At 28.8% G+C, this 23,456-nt stretch overlaps 6 protein-coding genes and 1 long non-coding RNA gene across 7 annotated transcripts; 3 read left to right on the top strand and 4 right to left on the bottom strand.

Moving 5' to 3' along the window:
- Nucleotides 1–144: 144 nt before the first annotated feature.
- Nucleotides 145–3,005, bottom strand: LOC118443702 (mediator of RNA polymerase II transcription subunit 17-like). The gene is made up of 9 exons (XM_035871071.2): nucleotides 2,809–3,005; nucleotides 2,623–2,737; nucleotides 2,318–2,500; nucleotides 1,941–2,257; nucleotides 1,652–1,864; nucleotides 1,339–1,544; nucleotides 691–1,263; nucleotides 434–582; nucleotides 145–358 (listed from the first exon to the last, which is right to left on the bottom strand). Exons 2-9 carry the CDS (start codon nucleotides 2,709–2,711, stop codon nucleotides 145–147), a joined length of 1,944 nt encoding a protein of 647 aa, XP_035726964.1. The 5' UTR covers nucleotides 2,712–2,737; nucleotides 2,809–3,005.
- Nucleotides 3,006–3,976: 971 nt separating this feature from the next.
- Rsf1 (Repressor splicing factor 1) lies at nucleotides 3,977–7,275 on the top strand. The gene is made up of 3 exons (XM_035871216.2): nucleotides 3,977–4,145; nucleotides 4,801–5,391; nucleotides 6,229–7,275. Exons 2-3 carry the CDS (start codon nucleotides 4,808–4,810, stop codon nucleotides 6,254–6,256), a joined length of 612 nt encoding a protein of 203 aa, XP_035727109.1. The 5' UTR covers nucleotides 3,977–4,145; nucleotides 4,801–4,807; the 3' UTR covers nucleotides 6,257–7,275.
- A 687-nt stretch (nucleotides 7,276–7,962) lies between these two features.
- Nucleotides 7,963–12,655, bottom strand: LOC118443762 (centromere/kinetochore protein zw10 homolog). The gene is made up of 10 exons (XM_035871207.2): nucleotides 12,427–12,655; nucleotides 12,122–12,324; nucleotides 11,247–12,054; nucleotides 11,022–11,170; nucleotides 10,860–10,960; nucleotides 10,605–10,780; nucleotides 10,308–10,514; nucleotides 10,090–10,227; nucleotides 9,853–9,986; nucleotides 7,963–9,599 (listed from the first exon to the last, which is right to left on the bottom strand). The coding sequence occupies exons 1-10, from the start codon at nucleotides 12,461–12,463 to the stop codon at nucleotides 9,384–9,386; spliced, it is 2,169 nt and encodes a 722-aa protein (XP_035727100.2). The 5' UTR covers nucleotides 12,464–12,655; the 3' UTR covers nucleotides 7,963–9,383.
- Nucleotides 12,656–13,078: 423 nt separating this feature from the next.
- On the top strand, nucleotides 13,079–15,063 carry LOC118443767 (gamma-secretase subunit Aph-1-like). Its single transcript, XM_035871214.2, has 2 exons — nucleotides 13,079–13,575; nucleotides 13,704–15,063. Exons 1-2 carry the CDS (start codon nucleotides 13,343–13,345, stop codon nucleotides 14,185–14,187), a joined length of 717 nt encoding a protein of 238 aa, XP_035727107.1. The 5' UTR covers nucleotides 13,079–13,342; the 3' UTR covers nucleotides 14,188–15,063.
- Nucleotides 15,064–15,219: 156 nt separating this feature from the next.
- On the bottom strand, nucleotides 15,220–18,794 carry LOC118443763 (mediator of RNA polymerase II transcription subunit 17-like). Its single transcript, XM_035871208.2, has 9 exons — nucleotides 18,595–18,794; nucleotides 18,409–18,523; nucleotides 18,104–18,286; nucleotides 17,727–18,043; nucleotides 17,438–17,650; nucleotides 17,125–17,330; nucleotides 16,477–17,049; nucleotides 16,220–16,368; nucleotides 15,220–16,144 (listed from the first exon to the last, which is right to left on the bottom strand). Exons 2-9 carry the CDS (start codon nucleotides 18,495–18,497, stop codon nucleotides 15,931–15,933), a joined length of 1,944 nt encoding a protein of 647 aa, XP_035727101.1. The 5' UTR covers nucleotides 18,498–18,523; nucleotides 18,595–18,794; the 3' UTR covers nucleotides 15,220–15,930.
- Nucleotides 18,795–19,719: 925 nt separating this feature from the next.
- On the bottom strand, nucleotides 19,720–22,984 carry LOC118443761 (centromere/kinetochore protein zw10 homolog). The gene is made up of 10 exons (XM_035871205.2): nucleotides 22,761–22,984; nucleotides 22,456–22,658; nucleotides 21,581–22,388; nucleotides 21,356–21,504; nucleotides 21,194–21,294; nucleotides 20,939–21,114; nucleotides 20,642–20,848; nucleotides 20,424–20,561; nucleotides 20,187–20,320; nucleotides 19,720–19,935 (listed from the first exon to the last, which is right to left on the bottom strand). Exons 1-10 carry the CDS (start codon nucleotides 22,795–22,797, stop codon nucleotides 19,720–19,722), a joined length of 2,169 nt encoding a protein of 722 aa, XP_035727098.1. The 5' UTR covers nucleotides 22,798–22,984.
- LOC146873341 (uncharacterized) lies at nucleotides 19,928–20,746 on the top strand. Its single transcript, XR_014982918.1, has 3 exons — nucleotides 19,928–20,348; nucleotides 20,451–20,528; nucleotides 20,627–20,746. It is a non-coding gene; the product is annotated as an uncharacterized LOC146873341 (long non-coding RNA).
- Nucleotides 22,985–23,456: the final 472 nt, after the last annotated feature.

The following is a 23,456-nucleotide window of genomic DNA, read 5'->3' as shown; positions in this document are numbered from 1 at the left end:
CTTGGATTTTCAGAAATAGGAATATTTTGCATCGAAACCTAAGAAGTATAATACTTTGTACAATTGCTTAAAATAATATGATCTGTATATTTTGCACCCTGTGAAGTGTAGAACTACAAATGAGTCCTTTTTTATATTACACGTCTATGAACTACTTGTTAAGGAAGCCATGAGCAATTCCATCTTATTCAAAAAATTTTTTCCTTCCATCTTATCCCATCTAACTTCTTTAAAAGAACCACCTAAATTTTCCCATTTCCTTTCTCGTACTAATTGTCCCGGAAAGAAATCTTTTCTAGGAGAATGTGCAATTGCCACTTGTACTCCTGTTTGGGGTTCACATCTTACAGCTATCATTCTGAAATTAACAAGTACGAACCACATAACTATTGTTATTAGAAATAATTTCATGAATATATGAATTATAAATTACCTGTCACCGATTGGCGAAGCTAAAATACAACTACTTGCATTTCCTAAAGGTTCAACTGCACCTAAACCGAGATGAGAACTATTACCTAGAAGTTGCCACCCCATACATTTTGCTAAAGATTGTACTGCAGTTATTTGATGTTGATATATCTAAAATAATCGTAGTATTAAATACATTATATCATTAAATCTGTCTCTGTGTGTGGTATAATTCTACATTGATAAGTTAAGATTAATAAGTAATATTAAGAAACTAACCTGACAAAAAATTAAATCTCTTAATTCTTGAGGTTCATAACTCATATGCATTACTCTGCCATCTCTACAGACACATTTAAGTGATTTTTCTCCTACATGAACGATCAACGAAGTACGATATAAACTGTCGTATCCGTGTGTTAATATATTAATTTTGACACATGACTGCGTAGGGGAATTTAATGCCATCCAATGAGATACAATTAAAGGATCCTTAACTTCTTTTGCTATTGTGTCCAGAACATATTCAGTACGTAATCTCATGAAAAAGTGTTGAGCTTGTTGAATGATTTGTTCTAGTAATGTTTGACTCTTTGACATTTCTAGAAGTTCATATCTATCTGCCGCTGTTGGACCAGCCAAACATCGGCGTTTACTAGGTCCAAGAGGACCCGATGAAGGATGAGGAAATGGATGATGAGTATTTTTATGATGTACTTCACGTAGCAACTGATGCAAGGAATGTTCTAATACATGATCGTGATCAGTTTTGTGAGGTGGAGGGGCGGTTGGCTTTTTGTCATTCCCAGTACTATGACACAAACCTATGATCAGTTGAATTCCTGGAAGCACCTGAAGCAAAAGTAAATTTTATACATTTCATAATCGACTTTGTAATTAAATAATTGTAAAGAATATAATAGTTACAGTAGCCATAATTTGATTCCCAACAACCATATGCGGAATTGGCGCACGTAAATGTACAGCCTCTCTTGCCAATTGACTAAATAGTTCTTTACAGAATAAAACATTTTGGGCTGCTTCTAATTTCTGTTGCCAATGCATATCTGCATTGGAACTATGCGCACTACTATTGAGTAAACTAATGTTAGCACTACACAGGTCTTCCTGATCTAAAATACATAATGATGATTTTCTAAACGAATATAATCAAAATCATACAGAAAAAAACCAAAAAAGAAAGAAAATTATTAGAAAATATTAAATTAATATTATCCACCTTTCTGACATAATACTTCAATATAAGCTACTCCTTGTAATTCACTAGGTATAGTAACACGCAATGCAGATGCTTTTGAATTGGATGGACCATGAGATTGTCCTGTTGTATTACTACTAGAATTAGGTGAAGCAGGAGGACTACCATTTGGTTTTTCTTCTTCTTCCGCTTTTGTTACTTCAAACATACCAGTTTGAGTATACTTAGAGCCAGCTGCAATTAATTTTTGTCAGAAAAATAATATGTTGAAAAATAATTATAGTTAAAAGTAAAACAGCAAAGAAATTACCTGTTCTATAACTAAGATCTCCAATTATAGAATTGGATACTTTCTTTAAGCGCCAATTTTGTCTTAATCTTAACAATTCAATGTGAAAATCTGGTGTATTACGATTCCTAGCTAATTCATTTTGACTATTTCGTAGTCTTTCTGCTCCCGTCATGAGAACCGAAGCAGCACCTGCTAATGCTTTTTTTCTAGCATATACTTGTACCATAGGTTTTACTTCAACTGATTCTTGAGGTACAGGATCCAAAACTAAATAATGTTTTTCTTTTGCTATTGTAAGGACATCTGCTAATACACATACCTCTGTTAGCGCATTCCTAAAAAGATAAATTCATTGAAATAGAATTATCTATTATTTTTTATTATAGAAAGAATACCTCAATTTGCTTCTAACACTATCCCATGGCCACAATGAAGATTGAAAAGATGCTGGATCTTTTGCGTCCTCTTCACTTTTATCTCCATTCTCAGGTGGTTCTTTTTTAATTTCCTCTCCATTAGTCTTACTAAAATCTATCTTTTGGGCAATTTTTGCCAAATTTTCCGACAATGTAAGAGGTCTGTAATATTAAAGTTAGACGAGTTAAGGTTAACGTAAACATTTAGATTTTATAACAGCATTCAACATCATTAGTAAAATATTATTTTACACATAGATATAATTTATAAATTTATAACGTACGCTTGATAAATTTCTTGCCCATCATAAGTGATTTCTTGAATTTGATTTTCTATCGGTGCTTCTACCGAAATGTTCACAGAAAACGCCATTGTTGTTTACATATTTGAAGTTACGACTGAAATTGGACACATATTTAATTAGTATATGAAAAATATTATAACATAATATTATTATAACGTTAAATACCTTGGTAATATAATATAAAAAATATTTGAATTAATTACACATAAACATAATAAATGAACAATACGTTTTATTATGTTCAACTCTATACCATATAAAATTCATGATTATCAAATTTTTGAATCAACAAGGAAAAATATGTAATTAATATTAAAATATCAGTGAAAATTTCTTTCGATATTAAGTTCTTTAATTCGTAATTTCACAATTTCACAAAAATTAATATTTCTTCATATATTATCCAATGATAGTATGACTACATAGTACAACCAATTACTATGAATTGAGTAACACAAATCGACCTTGATTGGATGATACAATGAATCTCCATTCTTCTACGAAAGATTTTGTTTTTATAAAAGCATTTAAAATAAACATTTTAATTCTATATAAAAAGCATGATACGTACATTTTTTTACAACAAAATGTATCTAAAAATTATTAAATATAAAATATAGAAAAAAATGTTACTAAAAGTATAGTAATCAACGTATAAGAAAACCCGATTGGAATCTAGGGATAAACGTAATTCATTATAGGACTCAGACCCTTTTGTTCTTTCTTGACGACATAAAGGCTACCATATTTTCTTTGTCTGAATAATTATGTAAATACATAATTAAAAAGTAACAAAAGAAAAATCATTAAACATTTTGTAATTTTATATTAAATGAAATATTAGTATAATTTCGTTTATATACTTTATTAATGATAATGAAGGCTTTGAATAATTTAAATTATCGTGTATAACATATATATATATATATATATATATATATATATGTTATATATATGTATGTATGCAATTTATTAAATATTAATAAAAATATATAAATAATAAATATATACAAATGACTATTGAACAGTTTCGAAATTTTCTGATAGATAGCACTTCTATTGCAACTAGAAATGGCTTCTAGTACAACTTGTTAATATCACTTGAATTAAATAAGTACAATAAAAATGTAATAAAATGTTATAATTTTCTTAAAATAAAAAGAGATGCATTAATAAATAAATAAAACATAATTATTATTTCGAATAATAAGAGAATTTAGATAATTTTATAGGGTTATTATATTTAACGTATAAACGGTAGCAAATACAAACTGATCGGTAACCATTTGTAAAAATTTTGGGCGTCTGGGTTGGAGACGCAGAGGCGTCGGATATAGTTTCTGTGCACTGTGGACCCCTACTGATTCGCTTCTATTGATTCCGTCGTGTGCATCATTCTGCCGCCGTACCTGTATATTTCTTGATACAGTGATTTATATAATAATAAAATCGTCGTTTAATATCGTGTTTTATCAAGATAAATTAAGAAGAAAGTGAAAAGGGTAAGTACTTTATTGATACAGCGGGAAAATAAACTTCAAAATTATTGGCGCGTAAAGTCATGTATTCCGACTCATGTACATATTTGTTTTATTTTCCAGTCTTATTTTAATATCTTGCATTATATTATATATTTCGAAATCCTTTTTAAATAGAATTACGATAATATGTTAAGATAGGTTATCACAACATTTTTTTTGACATACAAAGGTACTTTATCAAAGTCTTTGTTTTCCTTCGGTTGTTCTTCAATGGACGCGTTGCATATAATGATTATCCTTCGTGTACTTGGATAGAAAAAAAAAAAAAAAAAAAAAAGAAAAAAAAGAAAAGAAATTATCAATTTGTGTAAAACGTGTATTACTCGTTGTACAGTAAATATTATGCTTGATATTGATTGCCTCTTTATAGATACATATTTATTTGCATTTGTTGCATGTTTGAAGGTAATTAGATAGTATATATTAACTAAAATAATTGTCTTCATAGTTTTTTTTACTTAAGGTCAATGAAATGAATCATAATTGAATAATACATGAGCTATACAATGAAATTTTAACAAATATATATATGGTCTGTTTGAGTTATATTGATTTTGAACGAATGAAATTTATAAAGTCTTCTCATTTCTTCCATGCTACAAAATAACTTTTTTAGATATAAAATGACTCCGGAGGGCTATACTCGTGTCTACGTTGGTGGACTCAATGAGAGCATCAAAAAAGAAGATCTACAGATGGAGTTTGAAAAATATGGCAAGCTTAACAAGGTTTGGGTGGCCTTCAATCCTCCAGGCTTTGCCTTCATCGAATTTCTGAATATGAATGAAGCAGAATTGGCATGCAATAGTATGAATGGCACAGAAATAATGGGTGTCAAGTTAAAAGTGGAAATTTCACGTGGTAGAGGTCGTGGCGGAGGTAGGGGTGGTATAGGATTCAGAGGTGTTCGTGGTACTACTGGTAGGGATTTCGGTTCTCGGGGTGGTGCTAGTATGGGTTACAGAGGAGGCAGTACATATGGAGATTATGGGGGCAGCTATTATGCAGGCAGGGGTGGTGGAAGTAGAGGTAGAGGACGCTATGGAGAAGATTATATGTCCAGTCGTACCGGTGGGTATGTTACTCGAGATGGATATATGCAAGATGCCTACGGTGCTACTAGCGGAGACACTGGCATGGAATACTACACTGGCAAGGATACCAGCACATCGAGGTACCGAAGCCGCTCTCCGGCTGGCCGTGGCAGGTACTAATGATACCCAGTCTTCGTAAAATGATTTTAAGTTGAATCATTATCATCTGCACGAGTTCAATAATGTTTAATTTAAATATTGGGAAGGGAATATATATATATATGGTGAATTCCTTTCGATATTAAGATTTATAGCAAATGTTGCCATAAGTAAATTGCAAATTTACAATGTCACATCTGCATATCTTTCAGGTACAGTCGACTTTAGACTTTTCAATACTTCGTAATTATTTCAAAAGTTTTACTATAGGTAAATAATAAATAGATCAACGTGTAAATCAAGAATCTGTAATCATGAACAAAAAGATATATTCATAATAGGCATTATGAAAAATCTATTTTAAATGATTTTATTTTGTTTTTGTATATTTATGATGTGACAACATATTTTATATTCTATTTTTCTTTTCTTCTTTTTTTTTCTTTCTTTTTTTTTCTCTCTCTTTCTCTTTCTCTTGAAAAAAATTATTTTACTCGGATTCGTGCAAAATTGTAATGTAGATAATTATAACAAAAATCGAAATTTTTAAATCCTTTTCTACTATAGTTTTTATTTGCGCAAACTCATTGTCAAATGTTAGTAAATTTTTAATTAAATTTTGATGAAGTGAGCATACATGATCGAAAGCATAAATGCATGAGGAAGAGGCTCTCTGATCGCTAGCTCTGAAAAATTAAGTTATTGCATGCATATATACATATATATATATATATAAATATCTATATATATCTATATATATCGAGAGACTAAAGACTCTTAATCAGTGGGAGTCATACGCCATAAATGGCGAAAATAATGTGACATCCTGTTTTGCACTTCCATGTTCACAGTCATCGTCATCTACGTGAATGCACATAAAAGAACTACGCTGCGTTGCCAATCTGAACTGCGGGCCAATCACCCACCCGCCTCGACGACTACATTTCTATCCAATCTACGCAGCGACGTGTATATAAACAAGAACGACCACTGCAGTTTATGCTGCAAAATATATTTGCATTATATGATCTGATGTGACAGATTGTGGTCGTTGCCACTTTTCTTAATTAACAGTTCATAAGATTCTGTAAAAGTTCTATGCTCGATATGAAACGGGGAGAAAGATAAGACTCTATCTGTCGGCATTTAGAGCCTTAACTCATAAGAGTTATAATTATTTGTGAATTCCAATTTATCTCTTGGCAAAATATGCCCAATTTCTTTATATTTTATAAGGTACATTTTTTACATACACCATGGGTCATAGATTAAATTTGTTTAATAGTTACATCCATGGTACTTATGCAAGTTTAGAAACATATTTGCATTTTTTCTACTTGCCTGAAGGTAGTGAAGAATGGAGATAAATTAAGCTTGTTATAGTAACCATGAATTTTGTATAATTAGATACCGCGTCTCTGCGTGAATACAGTCTTTCCAAACTCTCGTTTTCCAGTATATTGATGGTAATTCTGAGTACAGTCTTCATATATCTAGTTAAAATCTTGCTTATGATCGTGCGTGTAGAAACGTTTTTATATAGGTCCAAAAGGGAAAAAAAAAAAAAAACTATGCGCAATACAACCAAATGCAAACTGCTGCTCGTATATGGCCTATCGTGCTAATGCACAAAGAAATAGTCCTGGCCCCAAAAAATTTTGATACACAGATAGTGTGTGCAATCAAAACTACGAGATTGTGAGACGATATCGCAGGCTATACTCTATGCTTCTTTCTAGCAATATATGTGCATAAACAGTCCTGCATTTGGAAGCATCTATGAGCGTCTCCTTCTATTTTTTTCGGACTCTGAAAGATAAAATGATAAAATTACGGTAATGTTTTACCTCGACTGTACATGACTTGGAATTGGAAACGTATTAAATGATTTGCGCTCACTACTGCCCGCCACCCTGCCTGCCTGTCTGCCTGTCTGCCTGATTACTCTCTCAGTGTCTATATCCAATGAAAATCTTCTCTCGTTGTTTTCCCTTTAGTTCCTTTCTAAGGAAAATTTCAAAATGAAGTCTGAATCTTTATCAAATTCAGATATCGCAAGTGCCTTTGAATTATAAATATGAGTATAAATCTATCTCAAAGTTTGGTCAGTTACATGACCCTCGTACTCTCTCTTTCACTCTCTCTCACTCTCTCTCTCTCTCTTTCTCTCTCTCTCTCTCTATATATATATATATTTCTGATTACAAGTTACAAAATATTCCATTTGAAAATTCGATGCTGTCAGTATAGGTATTGTTGAAATTGAATGAAATCAAAAATTTCAAGAATATTTAATATATCAAAGATTCGAGTTATGTTATAATAACTTCCTTTAAGCAAAACGTAAACAATATATATTTTTTTTCTTATCCATAGCGAACATTACATAAAAATGCTTAATCTTTTATTTTACTTCTCTTAAATTATTTTTCTGTTATTCTAAATATAAAATATGTAATACAAAAAAAAAAAGAAACCAGTAAGTATTTTAGATAAAAAAATTATTTATATTTTATTTTTACAACAACATAATGTTATTAGTTTTTAACAAATTGACATTCTTATATATATATATATATGCTCATTTTTATTTGATTTCATTTTGTTTATACTTAAATTGTAGGAGGCAGCTTGCGTATTGGTAGTTATATGTGTGTAGATTTATTTATGAATATGTATAAAATTGAGATTGCACGCACACGTAATAAACACATATATATAGGTTTAATTAATTACTTAAAACAGAATAATTTGATATTTGAAATACAACTCATATAAGAGTATATTCTTGATGAAGATTGAAAACTATTGATAGTAATATGTTATGCAATTTTTAACTTGCTGTATATTTTTTTCACTGAAAAACATTTTGTATGAAAAATACTATTTTTGGAAATTCTTGTTACAATTTTACCTTTTTTTTTATATCATTATATTCGCGCGCTTTCTCTTTCTCTCTCTCTCTCTCTCTTTCTCTTTCTCTTTCTCGCTCTCTCTTACTATAATATTATACAAACCAACACCATTAATTTACATTCAATGCCTTGTTTGATCAATTAGTTTTTATTATTACATATAAAAATATTCTTACACAAGATTATATTATTAGCTTACAAGGATTTATTACAACGTGAAAGACAGAAAAAGTATTGTAGACGTCAAGAATTTATATTCATATATGTGAAATTAATCATATGAAAGTTAGCCACGTAATATGAAATTCAAAGAATATACGTATATAACTAGTGATGGAATCTGAAACACTTCGAATTGCTTTGAATGTATGTCATATATATGACAACAAATTCGAATCACTTCGAAAATGATTCAAAGCTTAAAGGTTTAAAAAATATCAGTAAGTTTTGGAAGCATTATAAGTATTCAATATCTTTCATACTGTTTGATTACTTTTATTCAAACAATATCATTGATATAAAATATTAGACCAAGTTCGGAAAGTTTGAATAAGTACATTTCTTTAAGTTATTTTATAGTTTACAGTAAATAACACGAATGTTGATTCCTTTTTCTGAGTCAGGAAATACAATTTTTATCAAAGAAAGTAGATTAAAATATATCTTAAATAAAATCTTATTACTGAATAAGTAAAAAAAATGAACGGTTCCCGACATATTGCACATAGAAAGAGACAAAGATCGAATTAGAATAACGAAAATGATAAAACAAAACTTGAGATGTATGAAGACTTCATCAAGACCTATATAACAACATTAAATTTCGAATTTTGTGTGTATATATATATATATATATATATATATATATATATATATACATACACATTCGAAGCGCTTTGAAGTGTTTCTAATCCCATCGCTATGTATAAATGTAGGAAAACAAAAAATATACATATCAAATTATAAAAAAAAGTCTCGGATGAAGGAAAGTATTAAAAAAGAAAAAATTGTTAAGTGAGATGAAATGCATAAAATATAAATAAATTTTCTTTCTCCACTGATTATTAATAACATATCAATACAGTATTGTATTATTTAATAGAAGCTAAGAGAACTGATCTTCTTTCTGTATTTTGAAATAATGCTCTAATAAGTTGTTTTACTTGAATAGCTGTAAATTCTTTTGCAAGAGGACCTTTCCCACTTGCCCATCTAATCTCGATCTCTTTCAATGATGCACCAAGGACTTTAATAAGTTCTAAGAATTTTTTCCATTTTCGTGCATACTGTGCTATCTCCTCAGATTCCTAAAAGTAAAAAAAAAGTGTTCTTGTCAAATTTATACATAATCAGCCCCCGCATATGTTCTTATAATTTCACTTTTACAGGAACAAGTTGATGGAACAACTCTATCTATATCAACTCTTTGATCGCAGAATCACACATGACTACTTAACAGTATTGTGGTATAATAAACAAGTTAATAAAATAAATTCGAATGAAAATTATTATCTTTATTATTTTTGAATCCTAGAATTTAAATTTGATCACTCGACTTACTGGAAATATCATTGGCGTTCGTGTTGTTACTGTATTAAACATTATCACTAAATCAGAAGCTATATCAGCAGGTATATCTTCAACGGATGTAACTCTTATTATTAAATCTTCAACCATAGAATTAACGATGCATCCTGTCAGAAATATCAGCGAAAATGCGAGGTAAGTTAAGCTTTTAAATTTATAATAATTATATATAATATTAGCAAATGAAATAAAAAAGAAATTAAGACTTGCCTACAGCTCTGCAATAAATATTGACAGGTAGAACATCTAACCAGACGGTCTTCAACAATTCTAATTGTCTGATACATTGTCTCAATGCACGTTCAGTTGACGAAGGTAATTCAGAAACTTGACCTAGCGCTGCTAAACCTAGTTATATTCACAATTTCGATTGTTATAAGTTGTCTTTAAAAATTATATTATTTACATTGAAGTTGACTACTACTGACCTGACTCTTTGAGGATATCTATAATAATATCTCTCTGGTATCTCATGTGCTCTAGGAAACATTCAGAACCGACATTGCGTAATATCAGTGTTTGATCAGTAAACGTTAAGTTAAGCTGTTGCAATGATTTCGGCAATTTATCCCTGTATTCATGTGCCAATGTGAGTAGGTGGTGTGCGAGATACATACAGTTGTTGTGGAATAGAGCTAAGAACAATTGTAATGTCTAATGACCAATAGATACATTCTAATTTATTTGTCATGTATTGGAATCCTTTTCATTTGACCAATTCTTACCGACTTGTTGTGGTATTGTTTCCAAAAATTTTTTGTGATGTTCAGGTACTAGACCTGCATACATTTCAAATACATTTCTACATGTATAAAACAGTTTGACTGCAGAAGCATCTGAACTGTCACAGGCCTCATCCAAAATACTTCTTGCAAGGTCTAGTATTTCTTTCGCACTTTTGCTATAAAAAGATTCTTTTCGAATTAATTATAAATGACAAATTAATTGACAATTTAATGAAAATTTGTAACATTAAATACCTTATTTGACAAGATGGTAGTTGAAAAGAAGATTCATTTAAGTATCTGTGAATTGATACACCCTCACTTTCTAATTCATCATTTGGAAATTTTAATGGGGTCTAAGAATTAATAGCAACAATTTTAGTACATACGAATCATTAAAGTTTTAGTGAAATTTACCTCTGGTATATGTTTAATTGAATCATGAAGATCTTTCTTGATAATATTTTTTGCTTTTACCATTAAATCTTGACATATTTTATCAATAAAAAGTTTGTCAATATTATCAGTATATTCTTTCAAGAATAAGTTTTTTTCTGTGATAAATCCTACAAAGTTATTATCATTTAAATAATTATATTAATATTATATTCATATAAACTTGAGAAGAGAACTTTTTTTTACCTATTTCTATTAAATAACTTTGAAAGTTATTAGTTTCTTCAAGTACTGGTTCAAAATTTTTTAATTCTGTGCTAGAACTAGGAATAGTTCTAGCAATGCAATTAATTGTAAGACTTTCTGCTAATTGTTCTAACATATGCGGTTGCATTTTCATAAGTAAGGTCTGATTATCATCTATTATAACATTAAAATGTTCATGAAGATATCTAAATAATAATTTTAAATTATGCAGGACACTTTTATAAACTGGTATTTGTTTTCTATCAATATATTCAATGGTGAATATATTTTCTTTTGAAACAAAAACTGAGCAATGCTCATTGATAATTGGTTGAATTAAATAACTCATTATTGTTTTTGAAAATTGATCCAAATGATCAGAAAGTTTGTTGACGTAATGCAAACCACGAATTAAGTCTTCTATGTTTTCAAGTTTATCCCTAATATGAAGTGTAACGACTGTTTCATTCTTATTATTTTCTAAACCAGTCCAACAAATACGCTCGTCCCAAAGCAAAGAAGCATGAGATAAAAATGAATCATGTAAATTTTTATATTCCTCTTTAATTGCATTATAAATATCAAGATCTTGTAAATCACTTTCAGGATTGTCCAATAAATTCTGCATTATGCATAAGCTTTTAGCAGTATCAACGTATCGCTGTTCATCTTGATATTGTTTTATCAACTTAATGCATTCGTCTAGAGATAATAATTGGTTAGATAAGTGAAGACAAAGGTTTGATTCTTTCAACGATTGTGAAAGATTCTTTAATTCCTTTATGGACCCAGATAATTCTACTTTGATCTAAAAATATTATATAATAATTAAAACAACATACGTTTAATTGCCTATTCTGTAGTCATAAATCTACCTGATCATCTATTCTTTTTTGTAAATCGTTCATTTCTTTTGTAAGTATTTCAGCTTTAGAAACTAAACGTTGATTTTTTGTCAGTTTTGATGAAAATTCAATATAATTATCATCCATGAAATCTTTGACATCATATTTTAGCTTTACTATATCCTCCTGTATTTGAGAAATTTTTTCTCGAAGATTAAGCTTTTCAACTTGTCCTATTTATATAAAAAGAAAAGAAAAAAGAAACATTAAAAATAATAGAAATATTCAATTAAAGTTGTTTCTTTATTATCATACGAGAAAACTTTGAAAGTTACCTGCTGTAATTAACACATCAGTTAAAAACGATACCATATTGAAAGAGTATTAATATGTTTTGTGTATGGAAGTAAAAAATAAATTTTTGTTAATATTGATTTATATATCATACAAATGTTTACATTAAGATAAAAAAATCAAATATTTTATATAAACTTTGTATAACCTCTTTTAATACCGGTTAAATAAAAATAGATCCAGTACATTATTAGGTTATATTGATAAAAAGAAAATTTGTATATGCGCATTAGCGATTTGTTTCGATTGGTTAAATTTTAAGGCGGTAAATTCGAAAATATTTTATATAATATTAAGTACATTGTAATTATTCTTATTATTTATATTTTTTTTGTATATTTCTGTGACACACATTTTATAAGATTCAATCTTTATATTTATATAGATATATTTTTAAATGAGTGCAAAATTATTTGGTCATATTAATTAAGAATGTTTTTTTAATTAATTAAGAATTTTTTTTACACATTTAATAAAAACGTTTAATAATAATTTAAAATAATATATAGATCGGTTAAAATCTATGTAAATTTACTTCTCGTTAAAAATAATTAATAAGTTTGAGAGAATCGAGAATGACGTTCATCATTACAAATTAAAAAATATCGATAAGCTATCGATTGCAGTGCAGGTTTATCTCGATGTACCTCATTCAAAGTTCCTTCCATTAATCAGTAGCGCGTTTTCTAAAGATTGTTGAGCAAGGTCATACTTAACCTTTTAAGTATATTCTGAAATGTCAAACTTAAAAATTGTGTTTGTAGTAACGCAATAAATGCACCCACAAAAAGTAGACATCCTAGCCATAATAAGGCTGTGTAGGGTTAGAAGCAGTTAGCATTTGGAGAAAGGTCAATTGACAAAGAATAAGCACACGATTAAGCATTCATCATAAAGATGACGGTTATGGATTTTTTTGGTTGTGCTTTCTTGGCTTTTGGACCTCCATTAGCCATGTTCACATTTACTATAGCTAATGATCCAATAAAAATTATCATATTAATTGCCAGTGCCTTTTTCTGGCTTATTTCATTACTATTATCATCTGTGCTTTGGTATGCTGTTGTTCCACTTCAAAATCATCTTGCATTTGGATTAGTATTTTCTGTATTATTCCAAGAAACTTTCAGGTAATAAGACATTAAAAGATTCATTGTTTATTTCTATTTTTTCTTTCTTTCTTTTTTTTTATCTCGTTTTCGCATATTTTTTATTTTTTCACACAATCGTGATACTAATTGATTTTATAAATTGTTAGGTACCTTTTATACTGGGTATTACGTAAAGCTGAAAGAGGTTTAGAAAAAGTAACCACAACACATGTAGCTGATAGCAGACATATATTTGCATATGTTTGTGGCCTAGGTTTCGGTTTTATGAGTGGAGCTTTTGCTCTGGTCAATGTGTTAGCAGATGCAGTTGGTCCTGGAACCATGGGTATCAGACATGGTACAGAATACTTCTTCATCGTATCAGCATCCACCACTTTGTGCTTCATTTTACTTCATACATTCTGGGGTGTTATTTTCTTTGCTGCTATTGATAAGCAAAAATGGGGACAAATTGTATGGGTCGTAGGATCACATTTGTTTGTCTCCTGCATGACCCTATTAAATGTACAACAATTTTATGCAATCAGTCTTTCAACTGCTTACATTGTATTAGTTATTAATGCGGCTTTTGCCTTTAAGGTCGCAGGTGGAAAGATGCGGAATATAGCTCAGTGCTTTATAAAAAATTAAGAGCTTATGTAAGGAGCACTTGGCTAATAAGATATAGATGTAAAGAACAAATATTTCATTTTTTATAAGAATAAAAGTCTGGATATGATACATTTGATTTCTTAATAAATAACTAACAAACACGGCTGTTTACAAAAATGAGTACAAGTAAATGAGAGGAATGGATATGGAGTAAAAGTTAATTCTATGATCTCTAGTTACTCATTAGATACACGAAAAGAAAATGATTAAAAATAAATGAAAGCATCGAGAACCACAATCAAATTGTAAATACACTACTGTATATAAATACATTGAATTCTTCAAAAATTTCTGTTTTAAGAAGTATTTTAGATAATCCGATCTATTTTACTTGGTACGCTCTAGCATTAAGTTTTGTGGTAAAATTGCTAGTCCGTCCCTTAATCCAATGATAATGCTGTAGTTCTTGTTCAAACTGCAGTAGAGCAAAGACAATGTTTTAATTTAAAATCTAGTTATATGTGATAGAGTACAGCATATTCATTCAAGAAAACTAATATCTATAATGTGTGTGGTTGTATGAATGTTTGTTTGTGTATTTAATATGTATGATATAATGACACTGATTATATTATGCAAAAGTTTAAAAACAAACTATTACTTGAATATGGTATACAAAAGACGCGATATAAATAAGGAATTGTTCATTGATTTTATACATAAGATAATTTGTTAAAAATGCAATTTAGATTATTACTGGATCATATTATATCTCGCATCCTCATGCATTTACGACATGTCATATCTCAGTAGTTTATTAACCCCACTCATATTACATTTCATATATTGTGTGATTCAAATAAAAACCATTTTTGTACAATCACAGGTGCATTGATCTATTTTTTACCATCATCTCGGAAATCAAGTAAATGTGTAATGTACATAAAATTCATAAAAATATTAAAATATTTTTTGTATACCACTATCTTCCAAAAAAGAAAAAAGAAAAAAAGAAAAAAGAAAAACCAAAGAAAAAAAAGAAAAGAAAAACCAAAGAAAAAAAAGAAAAGAAAAAAATTAACATCACTGTTATGCTCATTTTTTTAATTAATAAAATAACAAATCAATTTATTGTATAAAAACCATTTGCCACTGCATATTCAATATTACTCTTTGTCATTCAGAAGTTAGAGATCAAATTGCAATGCGTACTTTTTGACTATTAATATCACAACTATAATCCTTGGATGCTTCAATACATAAATGAATAACTTTTTAATATATAACGTCTATAATAACTTTTTACATACGAACTAAGTATAGGAGAGTATACTTAGATTAATAAGAATTTGGTAGAATCTCTATCTCAATATCGTAAAATTAAGTATTACAAAAATATTGACTTTATAAGTACTATACTTTTTGAAGAGCAGCACTCTCAGAATTCTCTATACTTTTTTACATCATACATAAAAAATATAACAAGTTGATATTCAATATTATCTTATAAAGTCTGTTTAATAAAAAGTTCATTGTATCAACATTAAAAAATAAGTATACTGAAATTTAAAATATGTTACACCACTGCAATTGCTCGAGAGAAGCTGCTTTTAAAAACTTTTCAATTATTAACATTATCTTGGATTTTCAGAAATAGGAATATTTTGCATCGAAACCTAAGAAGTATAATACTTTGTACAATTGCTTAAAATAATATGATCTGTATATTTTGCACCCTGTGAAGTGTAGAACTACAAATGAGTCCTTTTTTATATTACACGTCTATGAACTACTTGTTAAGGAAGCCATGAGCAATTCCATCTTATTCAAAAAATTTTTTCCTTCCATCTTATCCCATCTAACTTCTTTAAAAGAACCACCTAAATTTTCCCATTTCCTTTCTCGTACTAATTGTCCCGGAAAGAAATCTTTTCTAGGAGAATGTGCAATTGCTACTTGTACTCCTGTTTGGGGTTCACATCTTACAGCTATCATTCTGAAATTAACAAGTACGAACCACATAACTATTGTTATTAGAAATAATTTCATGAATATATAAATTATAAATTACCTGTCACCGATTGGCGAAGCTAAAATACAACTACTTGCATTTCCTAAAGGTTCAACTGCACCTAAACCGAGATGAGAACTATTACCTAGAAGTTGCCACCCCATACATTTTGCTAAAGATTGTACTGCAGTTATTTGATGTTGATATATCTAAAATAATCGTAGTATTAAATACATTATATCATTAAATCTGTCTCTGTGTGTGGTATAATTCTACATTGATAAGTTAAGATTAATAAGTAATATTAAGAAACTAACCTGACAAAAAATTAAATCTCTTAATTCTTGAGGTTCATAACTCATATGCATTACTCTGCCATCTCTACAGACACATTTAAGTGATTTTTCTCCTACATGAACGATCAACGAAGTACGATATAAACTGTCGTATCCGTGTGTTAATATATTAATTTTGACACATGACTGCGTAGGGGAATTTAATGCCATCCAATGAGATACAATTAAAGGATCCTTAACTTCTTTTGCTATTGTGTCCAGAACATATTCAGTACGTAATCTCATGAAAAAGTGTTGAGCTTGTTGAATGATTTGTTCTAGTAATGTTTGACTCTTTGACATTTCTAGAAGTTCATATCTATCTGCCGCTGTTGGACCAGCCAAACATCGGCGTTTACTAGGTCCAAGAGGACCCGATGAAGGATGAGGAAATGGATGATGAGTATTTTTATGATGTACTTCACGTAGCAACTGATGCAAGGAATGTTCTAATACATGATCGTGATCAGTTTTGTGAGGTGGAGGGGCGGTTGGCTTTTTGTCATTCCCAGTACTATGACACAAACCTATGATCAGTTGAATTCCTGGAAGCACCTGAAGCAAAAGTAAATTTTATACATTTCATAATCGACTTTGTAATTAAATAATTGTAAAGAATATAATAGTTACAGTAGCCATAATTTGATTCCCAACAACCATATGCGGAATTGGCGCACGTAAATGTACAGCCTCTCTTGCCAATTGACTAAATAGTTCTTTACAGAATAAAACATTTTGGGCTGCTTCTAACTTCTGTTGCCAATGCATATCTGCATTGGAACTATGCGCACTACTATTGAGTAAACTAATGTTAGCACTACACAGGTCTTCCTGATCTAAAATACATAATGATGATTTTCTAAACGAATATAATCAAAATCATACAGAAAAAAACCAAAAAAGAAAGAAAATTATTAGAAAATATTAAATTAATATTATCCACCTTTCTGACATAATACTTCAATATAAGCTACTCCTTGTAATTCACTAGGTATAGTAACACGCAATGCAGATGCTTTTGAATTGGATGGACCATGAGATTGTCCTGTTGTATTACTACTAGAATTAGGTGAAGCAGGAGGACTACCATTTGGTTTTTCTTCTTCTTCCGCTTTTGTTACTTCAAACATTCCAGTTTGAGTATATTTAGAGCCAGCTGCAATTAATTTTTGTCAGAAAAATAATATGTTGAAAAATAATTATAGTTAAAAGTAAAACAGCAAAGAAATTACCTGTTCTATAACTAAGATCTCCAATTATAGAATTGGATACTTTCTTTAAGCGCCAATTTTGTCTTAATCTTAACAATTCAATGTGAAAATCTGGTGTATTACGATTCCTAGCTAATTCATTTTGACTATTTCGTAGTCTTTCTGCTCCCGTCATGAGAACCGAAGCAGCACCTGCTAATGCTTTTTTTCTAGCATATACTTGTACCATAGGTTTTACTTCAACTGATTCTTGAGGTACAGGATCCAAAACTAAATAATGTTTTTCTTTTGCTATTGTAAGGACATCTGCTAATACACATACCTCTGTTAGCGCATTCCTAAAAAGATAAATTCATTGAAATAGAATTATCTATTATTTTTTATTATAGAAAGAATACCTCAATTTGCTTCTAACACTATCCCATGGCCACAATGAAGATTGAAAAGATGCTGGATCTTTTGCGTCCTCTTCACTTTTATCTCCATTCTCAGGTGGTTCTTTTTTAATTTCCTCTCCATTAGTCTTACTAAAATCTATCTTTTGGGCAATTTTTGCCAAATTTTCCGACAATGTAAGAGGTCTGTAATATTAAAGTTAGACGAGTTAAGGTTAACGTAAACATTTAGATTTTATAACAGCATTCAACATCATTAGTAAAATATTATTTTACACATAGATATAATTTATAAATTTATAACGTACGCTTGATAAATTTCTTGCCCATCATAAGTGATTTCTTGAATTTGATTTTCTATCGGTGCTTCTACCGAAATGTTCACAGAAAACGCCATTGTTGTTTACATATTTGAAGTTACGACTGAAATTGGACACATATTTAATTGGTATATGAAAAATACTATAACATAATATTATTATAACGTTAAATACCTTGGTAATATAATATAAAAAATATTTGAATTAATTACACATAAACATAATAAATGAACAATACGTTTTATTATGTTCAAATCTATACCATATAAAATTCATGGTTATCAAATTTTTGAATCAACAAGAAAAAATATGTAATTATTATTAAAATATCAGTGGAAATTTCTTTCGATATTAAGTTCTTTAATTCGTAATTTCACAATTTCACAAAAATTAATATTTCTTCATATATTATCCAATGATAGTATGACTACATAGTACAACCAATTACTATGAATTGAGTAACACAAATCGACCTTGATTGGATGATACAATGAATCTCCATTCTTCTACGAAAGATTTTGTTTTTATAAAAGCATTTAAAGTAAAGATTTTAATTCTATATAAAAAGCATGATACGTACATTTTTTTACAACAAAATGTATCTAAAAATTATTAAAAATAAAATATAGAAAAAAATGTTATTAAAACTATAGTAATCAACGTATAAGAAATCCCGATTGGAATCTAGGGATAAACGTAATTCATTATAGGACTCAGACCCTTTTGTTCTTGCTTGACGACATAAAGGATACCAAATTATCTTTGTCTGAATAATTATGTAAATACAGAAGTAAAGAGTAACCAAAAAAATCGTTATATATTATATAATTTTATATTAAATGAATTATTAGTATAATTTTATTTATATACTTTATTAGTGATAATAAAGAATTTGAATAATTTGATAATTTAAATTATTAGGTCAAAAAATCGAATAATAACAACGAAAATGGTATAAAAAACTTGAGATGTATGAAGACTTCATTAAGACCTATATAACAACATTAAATTTCGAATTTTTTGTGTGTATATATATGTATATATATATATATATATATATATATATATATATATATATATATATACATACACATTCGAAGCGCTTTGAAGTGTTTCTAATCCCATCGCTATGTATAAATGTAGGAAAACAAAAAATATACATATCAAATTATAAAAAAAAGTTTTGGATGAAGGAAAGTATTAAAAAAGAAAAAATTGTTAAATGAGATGAAATGCATAAAATATAAATAAATTTTCTTTCTCCACTGATTATTAATAACATATCAATACAGTATTGTATTATTTAATAGAAGCTAAGAGAACTGATCTTCTTTCTGTATTTTGAAATAATGCTCTAATAAGTTGTTTTACTTGAATAGCTGTAAATTCTTTTGCAAGAGGACCTTTCCCACTTGCCCATCTAATCTCGATCTCTTTCAATGATGCACCAAGGACTTTAATAAGTTCTAAGAATTTTTTCCATTTTCGTGCATACTGTGCTATCTCCTCAGATTCCTAAAAGAAAAAAAAGTGTTCTTGACAAATTTATACATAATCAGCCCCCGCATATGTTCTTATAATTTCACTTTTACAGGAACAAGTTGATGGAACAACTCTATCTATATCAACTCTTTGATCGCAGAATCACACATGACTACTTAACAGTATTGTGGTATAATAAACAAGTTAATAAAATAAATTCGAATGAAAATTATTATCTTTATTATTTTTGAATCCTAGAATTTAAATTTGATCACTCGACTTACTGGAAATATCATTGGCGTTCGTGTTGTTACTGTATTAAACATTATCACTAAGTCAGAAGCTATATCAGCAGGTATATCTTCAACGGATGTAACTCTTATTATTAAATCTTCAACCATAGAATTAGCGATGCATCCTGTCAGAAATATCAGCAAAAATGCGAGGTAAGTTAGGCTTTTAAATTTATAATAACTATATATAATATTAGCAAATGAAACAAAAAAGAAATTAAGACTTGCCTACAGCTCTGCAATAAATATTGACAGGTAGAACATCTAACCAGACGGTCTTCAACAATTCTAATTGTCTGATACATTGTCTCAATGCACGTTCAGTTGACGAAGGTAATTCAGAAACTTGACCTAGCGCTGCTAAACCTAGTTATATTCACAATTTCGATTGTTATAAGTTGTCTTTAAAAATTATATTATTTACATTGAAGTTGACTACTACTGACCTGACTCTTTGAGGATATCTATAATAATATCTCTCTGGTATCTCATGTGCTCTAGGAAACATTCAGAACCGACATTGCGTAATATCAGTGTTTGATCAGTAAACGTTAAGTTAAGCTGTTGCAATGATTTCGGCAATTTATCCCTGTATTCATGTGCCAATGTGAGTAGGTGGTGTGCGAGATACATACAGTTGTTGTGGAATAGAGCTAAGAACAATTGTAATGTCTAATGACCAATAGATACATTCTAATTTATTTGTCATGTATTGGAATCCTTTTCATTTGACCAATTCTTACCGACTTGTTGTGGTATTGTTTCCAAAAATTTTTTGTGATGTTCAGGTACTAGACCTGCATACATTTCAAATACATTTCTACATGTATAAAACAGTTTGACTGCAGAAGCATCTGAACTGTCACAGGCCTCATCCAAAATACTTCTTGCAAGGTCTAGTATTTCTTTCGCACTTTTGCTATAAAAAGATTCTTTTCAAATTAATTATAAATGACAAATTAATTGACAATTTAATGAAAATTTGTAACATTAAATACCTTATTTGACAAGATGGTAGTTGAAAAGAAGATTCATTTAAGTATCTGTGAATTGATACACCCTCACTTTCTAATTCATCATTTGGAAATTTTAATGGGGTCTAAGAATTAATAGCAACAATTTTAGTACATACGAATCATTAAAGTTTTAGTGAAATTTACCTCTGGTATATGTTTAATTGAATCATGAAGATCTTTCTTGATAATATTTTTTGCTTTTACCATTAAATCTTGACATATTTTATCAATAAAAAGTTTGTCAATATTATCAGTATATTCTTTCAAGAATAAGTTTTTTTCTGTGATAAATCCTACAAAGTTATTATCATTTAAATAATTATATTAATATTATATTCATATAAACTTGAGAAGAGAACTTTTTTTTACCTATTTCTATTAAATAACTTTGAAAGTTATTAGTTTCTTCAAGTACTGGTTCAAAATTTTTTAATTCTGTGCTAGAACTAGGAATAGTTCTAGCAATGCAATTAATTGTAAGACTTTCTGCTAATTGTTCTAACATATGCGGTTGCATTTTCATAAGTAAGGTCTGATTATCATCTATTATAACATTAAAATGTTCATGAAGATATCTAAATAATAATTTTAAATTATGCAGGACACTTTTATAAACTGGTATTTGTTTTCTATCAATATATTCAATGGTGAATATATTTTCTTTTGAAACAAAAACTGAGCAATGCTCATTGATAATTGGTTGAATTAAATAACTCATTATTGTTTTTGAAAATTGATCCAAATGATCAGAAAGTTTGTTGACGTAATGCAAACCACGAATTAAGTCTTCTATGTTTTCAAGTTTATCCCTAATATGAAGTGTAACGACTGTTTCATTCTTATTATTTTCTAAACCAGTCCAACAAATACGCTCGTCCCAAAGCAAAGAAGCATGAGATAAAAATGAATCATGTAAATTTTTATATTCCTCTTTAATTGCATTATAAATATCAAGATCTTGTAAATCACTTTCAGGATTGTCCAATAAATTCTGCATTATGCATAAGCTTTTAGCAGTATCAACGTATCGCTGTTCATCTTGATATTGTTTTATCAACTTAATGCATTCGTCTAGAGATAATAATTGGTTAGATAAGTGAAGACAAAGGTTTGATTCTTTCAACGATTGTGAAAGATTCTTTAATTCCTTTATGGACCCAGATAATTCTACTTTGATCTAAAAATATTATATAATAATTAAAACAACATACGTTTAATTGCCTATTCTGTAGTCATAAATCTACCTGATCATCTATTCTTTTTTGTAAATCGTTCATTTCTTTTGTAAGTATTTCAGCTTTAGAAACTAAACGTTGATTTTTTGTCAGTTTTGATGAAAATTCAATATAATTATCATCCATGAAATCTTTGACATCATATTTTAGCTTTACTATATCCTCCTGTATTTGAGAAATTTTTTCTCGAAGATTAAGCTTTTCAACTTGTCCTATTTATATAAAAAGAAAAGAAAAAAGAAACATTAAAAATAATAGAAATATTCAATTAAAGTTGTTTCTTTATTATCATACGAGAAAACTTTGAAAGTTACCTGCTGTAATTAACACATCAGTTAAAAACGATACCATATTGAAAGAGTATTAATATGTTTTGTGTATGGAAGTAAAAAATAAATTTTTGTTAATATTGATTTATATATCATACAAATGTTTACATTAAGATAAAAAAATCAAATATTTTATATAAACTTTGTATAACCTCTTTTAATACCGGTTAAATAAAAATAGATCCAGTACATTATTAGGTTATATTGATAAAAAGAAAATTTGTATATGCGCATTAGCGATTTGTTTCGATTGGTTAAATTTTAAGGCGGTAAATTCGAAAATATTTTATATAATTTTAAGTACATTGTAATTATTCTTATTATTTATTTTTTTTTTGTATATTTCTGTGAAACACGCATTTTATAAGATTCAATCTTTATATTTATATAGATATATTCTTAAATGATCGCAGAATTATTTGATTATGTTAATTAAGAATGTCGAAATGTGCTCATGAAAACGTATCTATGAAATGTGTATAAGAAATTCGAAAAAGCAACTTCAATATAACAAGACAATAGATGATGATTTAGTAACGCAACCTACATTGTGTGACTAATTGTACGATTCATCTTTAGTTTACTTAATAAACGATGATAAGCCGATAATGCTATCAGTATGGCTAACTCGATCTCTTGGTATCTATTTCATTTTGTAATAAGATTAATTCGAAACGCCTT

The sequence above is a fragment of the Vespa mandarinia genome, chromosome 1 (assembly GCF_050613455.1).
Source record: "Vespa mandarinia isolate Hongniang chromosome 1, ASM5061345v1, whole genome shotgun sequence".
NCBI classification, from domain to species: domain Eukaryota; kingdom Metazoa; phylum Arthropoda; class Insecta; order Hymenoptera; family Vespidae; genus Vespa; species Vespa mandarinia.
The sequence above is the reverse complement of the archived record's forward strand: the minus strand, read 5'-3'. Positions and strand labels throughout refer to the sequence as shown.

What these genes read in the sequence shown, in the direction of transcription:
- LOC118443763 (XM_035871208.2), bottom strand. Translation starts at nt 18,497, where the DNA reads ATGGCGTTTTCTGTGAACATTTCGGTAGAAGCACCGATAGAAAATCAA. An exon ending in GGAATCAAATTATGGCTACT is followed by an intron (nt 17,050 to 17,124) that starts GTAACTATTATA and finishes CTTTTGCTTCAG; the next exon opens with GTGCTTCCAGGAATTCAACT. An exon ending in GAGATTTAATTTTTTGTCAG is followed by an intron (nt 16,369 to 16,476) that starts GTTAGTTTCTTA and finishes CGATTATTTTAG; the next exon opens with ATATATCAACATCAAATAAC.
- LOC118443702 (XM_035871071.2), bottom strand. Translation starts at nt 2,711, where the DNA reads ATGGCGTTTTCTGTGAACATTTCGGTAGAAGCACCGATAGAAAATCAA. An exon ending in AGTGTTAGAAGCAAATTGAG is followed by an intron (nt 2,258 to 2,317) that starts GTATTCTTTCTA and finishes TTATCTTTTTAG; the next exon opens with GAATGCGCTAACAGAGGTAT. An exon ending in TGAAGTATTATGTCAGAAAG is followed by an intron (nt 1,545 to 1,651) that starts GTGGATAATATT and finishes TATGTATTTTAG; the next exon opens with ATCAGGAAGACCTGTGTAGT.
- Rsf1 (XM_035871216.2), top strand. Translation starts at nt 4,808, where the DNA reads ATGACTCCGGAGGGCTATACTCGTGTCTACGTTGGTGGACTCAATGAG. An exon ending in TCTCCGGCTGGCCGTGGCAG is followed by an intron (nt 5,392 to 6,228) that starts GTACTAATGATA and finishes CCATGTTCACAG; the next exon opens with TCATCGTCATCTACGTGAAT.
- LOC118443762 (XM_035871207.2), bottom strand. Translation starts at nt 12,463, where the DNA reads ATGGTATCGTTTTTAACTGATGTGTTAATTACAGCAG. An exon ending in TGATGTGTTAATTACAGCAG is followed by an intron (nt 12,325 to 12,426) that starts GTAACTTTCAAA and finishes TTATATAAATAG; the next exon opens with GACAAGTTGAAAAGCTTAAT. An exon ending in AAAAAAGAATAGATGATCAG is followed by an intron (nt 12,055 to 12,121) that starts GTAGATTTATGA and finishes TAATATTTTTAG; the next exon opens with ATCAAAGTAGAATTATCTGG.
- LOC118443767 (XM_035871214.2), top strand. Translation starts at nt 13,343, where the DNA reads ATGACGGTTATGGATTTTTTTGGTTGTGCTTTCTTGGCTTTTGGACCT. An exon ending in TTATTCCAAGAAACTTTCAG is followed by an intron (nt 13,576 to 13,703) that starts GTAATAAGACAT and finishes ATAAATTGTTAG; the next exon opens with GTACCTTTTATACTGGGTAT.
- LOC118443761 (XM_035871205.2), bottom strand. Translation starts at nt 22,797, where the DNA reads ATGGTATCGTTTTTAACTGATGTGTTAATTACAGCAG. An exon ending in TGATGTGTTAATTACAGCAG is followed by an intron (nt 22,659 to 22,760) that starts GTAACTTTCAAA and finishes TTATATAAATAG; the next exon opens with GACAAGTTGAAAAGCTTAAT. An exon ending in AAGTTATTTAATAGAAATAG is followed by an intron (nt 21,505 to 21,580) that starts GTAAAAAAAAGT and finishes ATAACTTTGTAG; the next exon opens with GATTTATCACAGAAAAAAAC.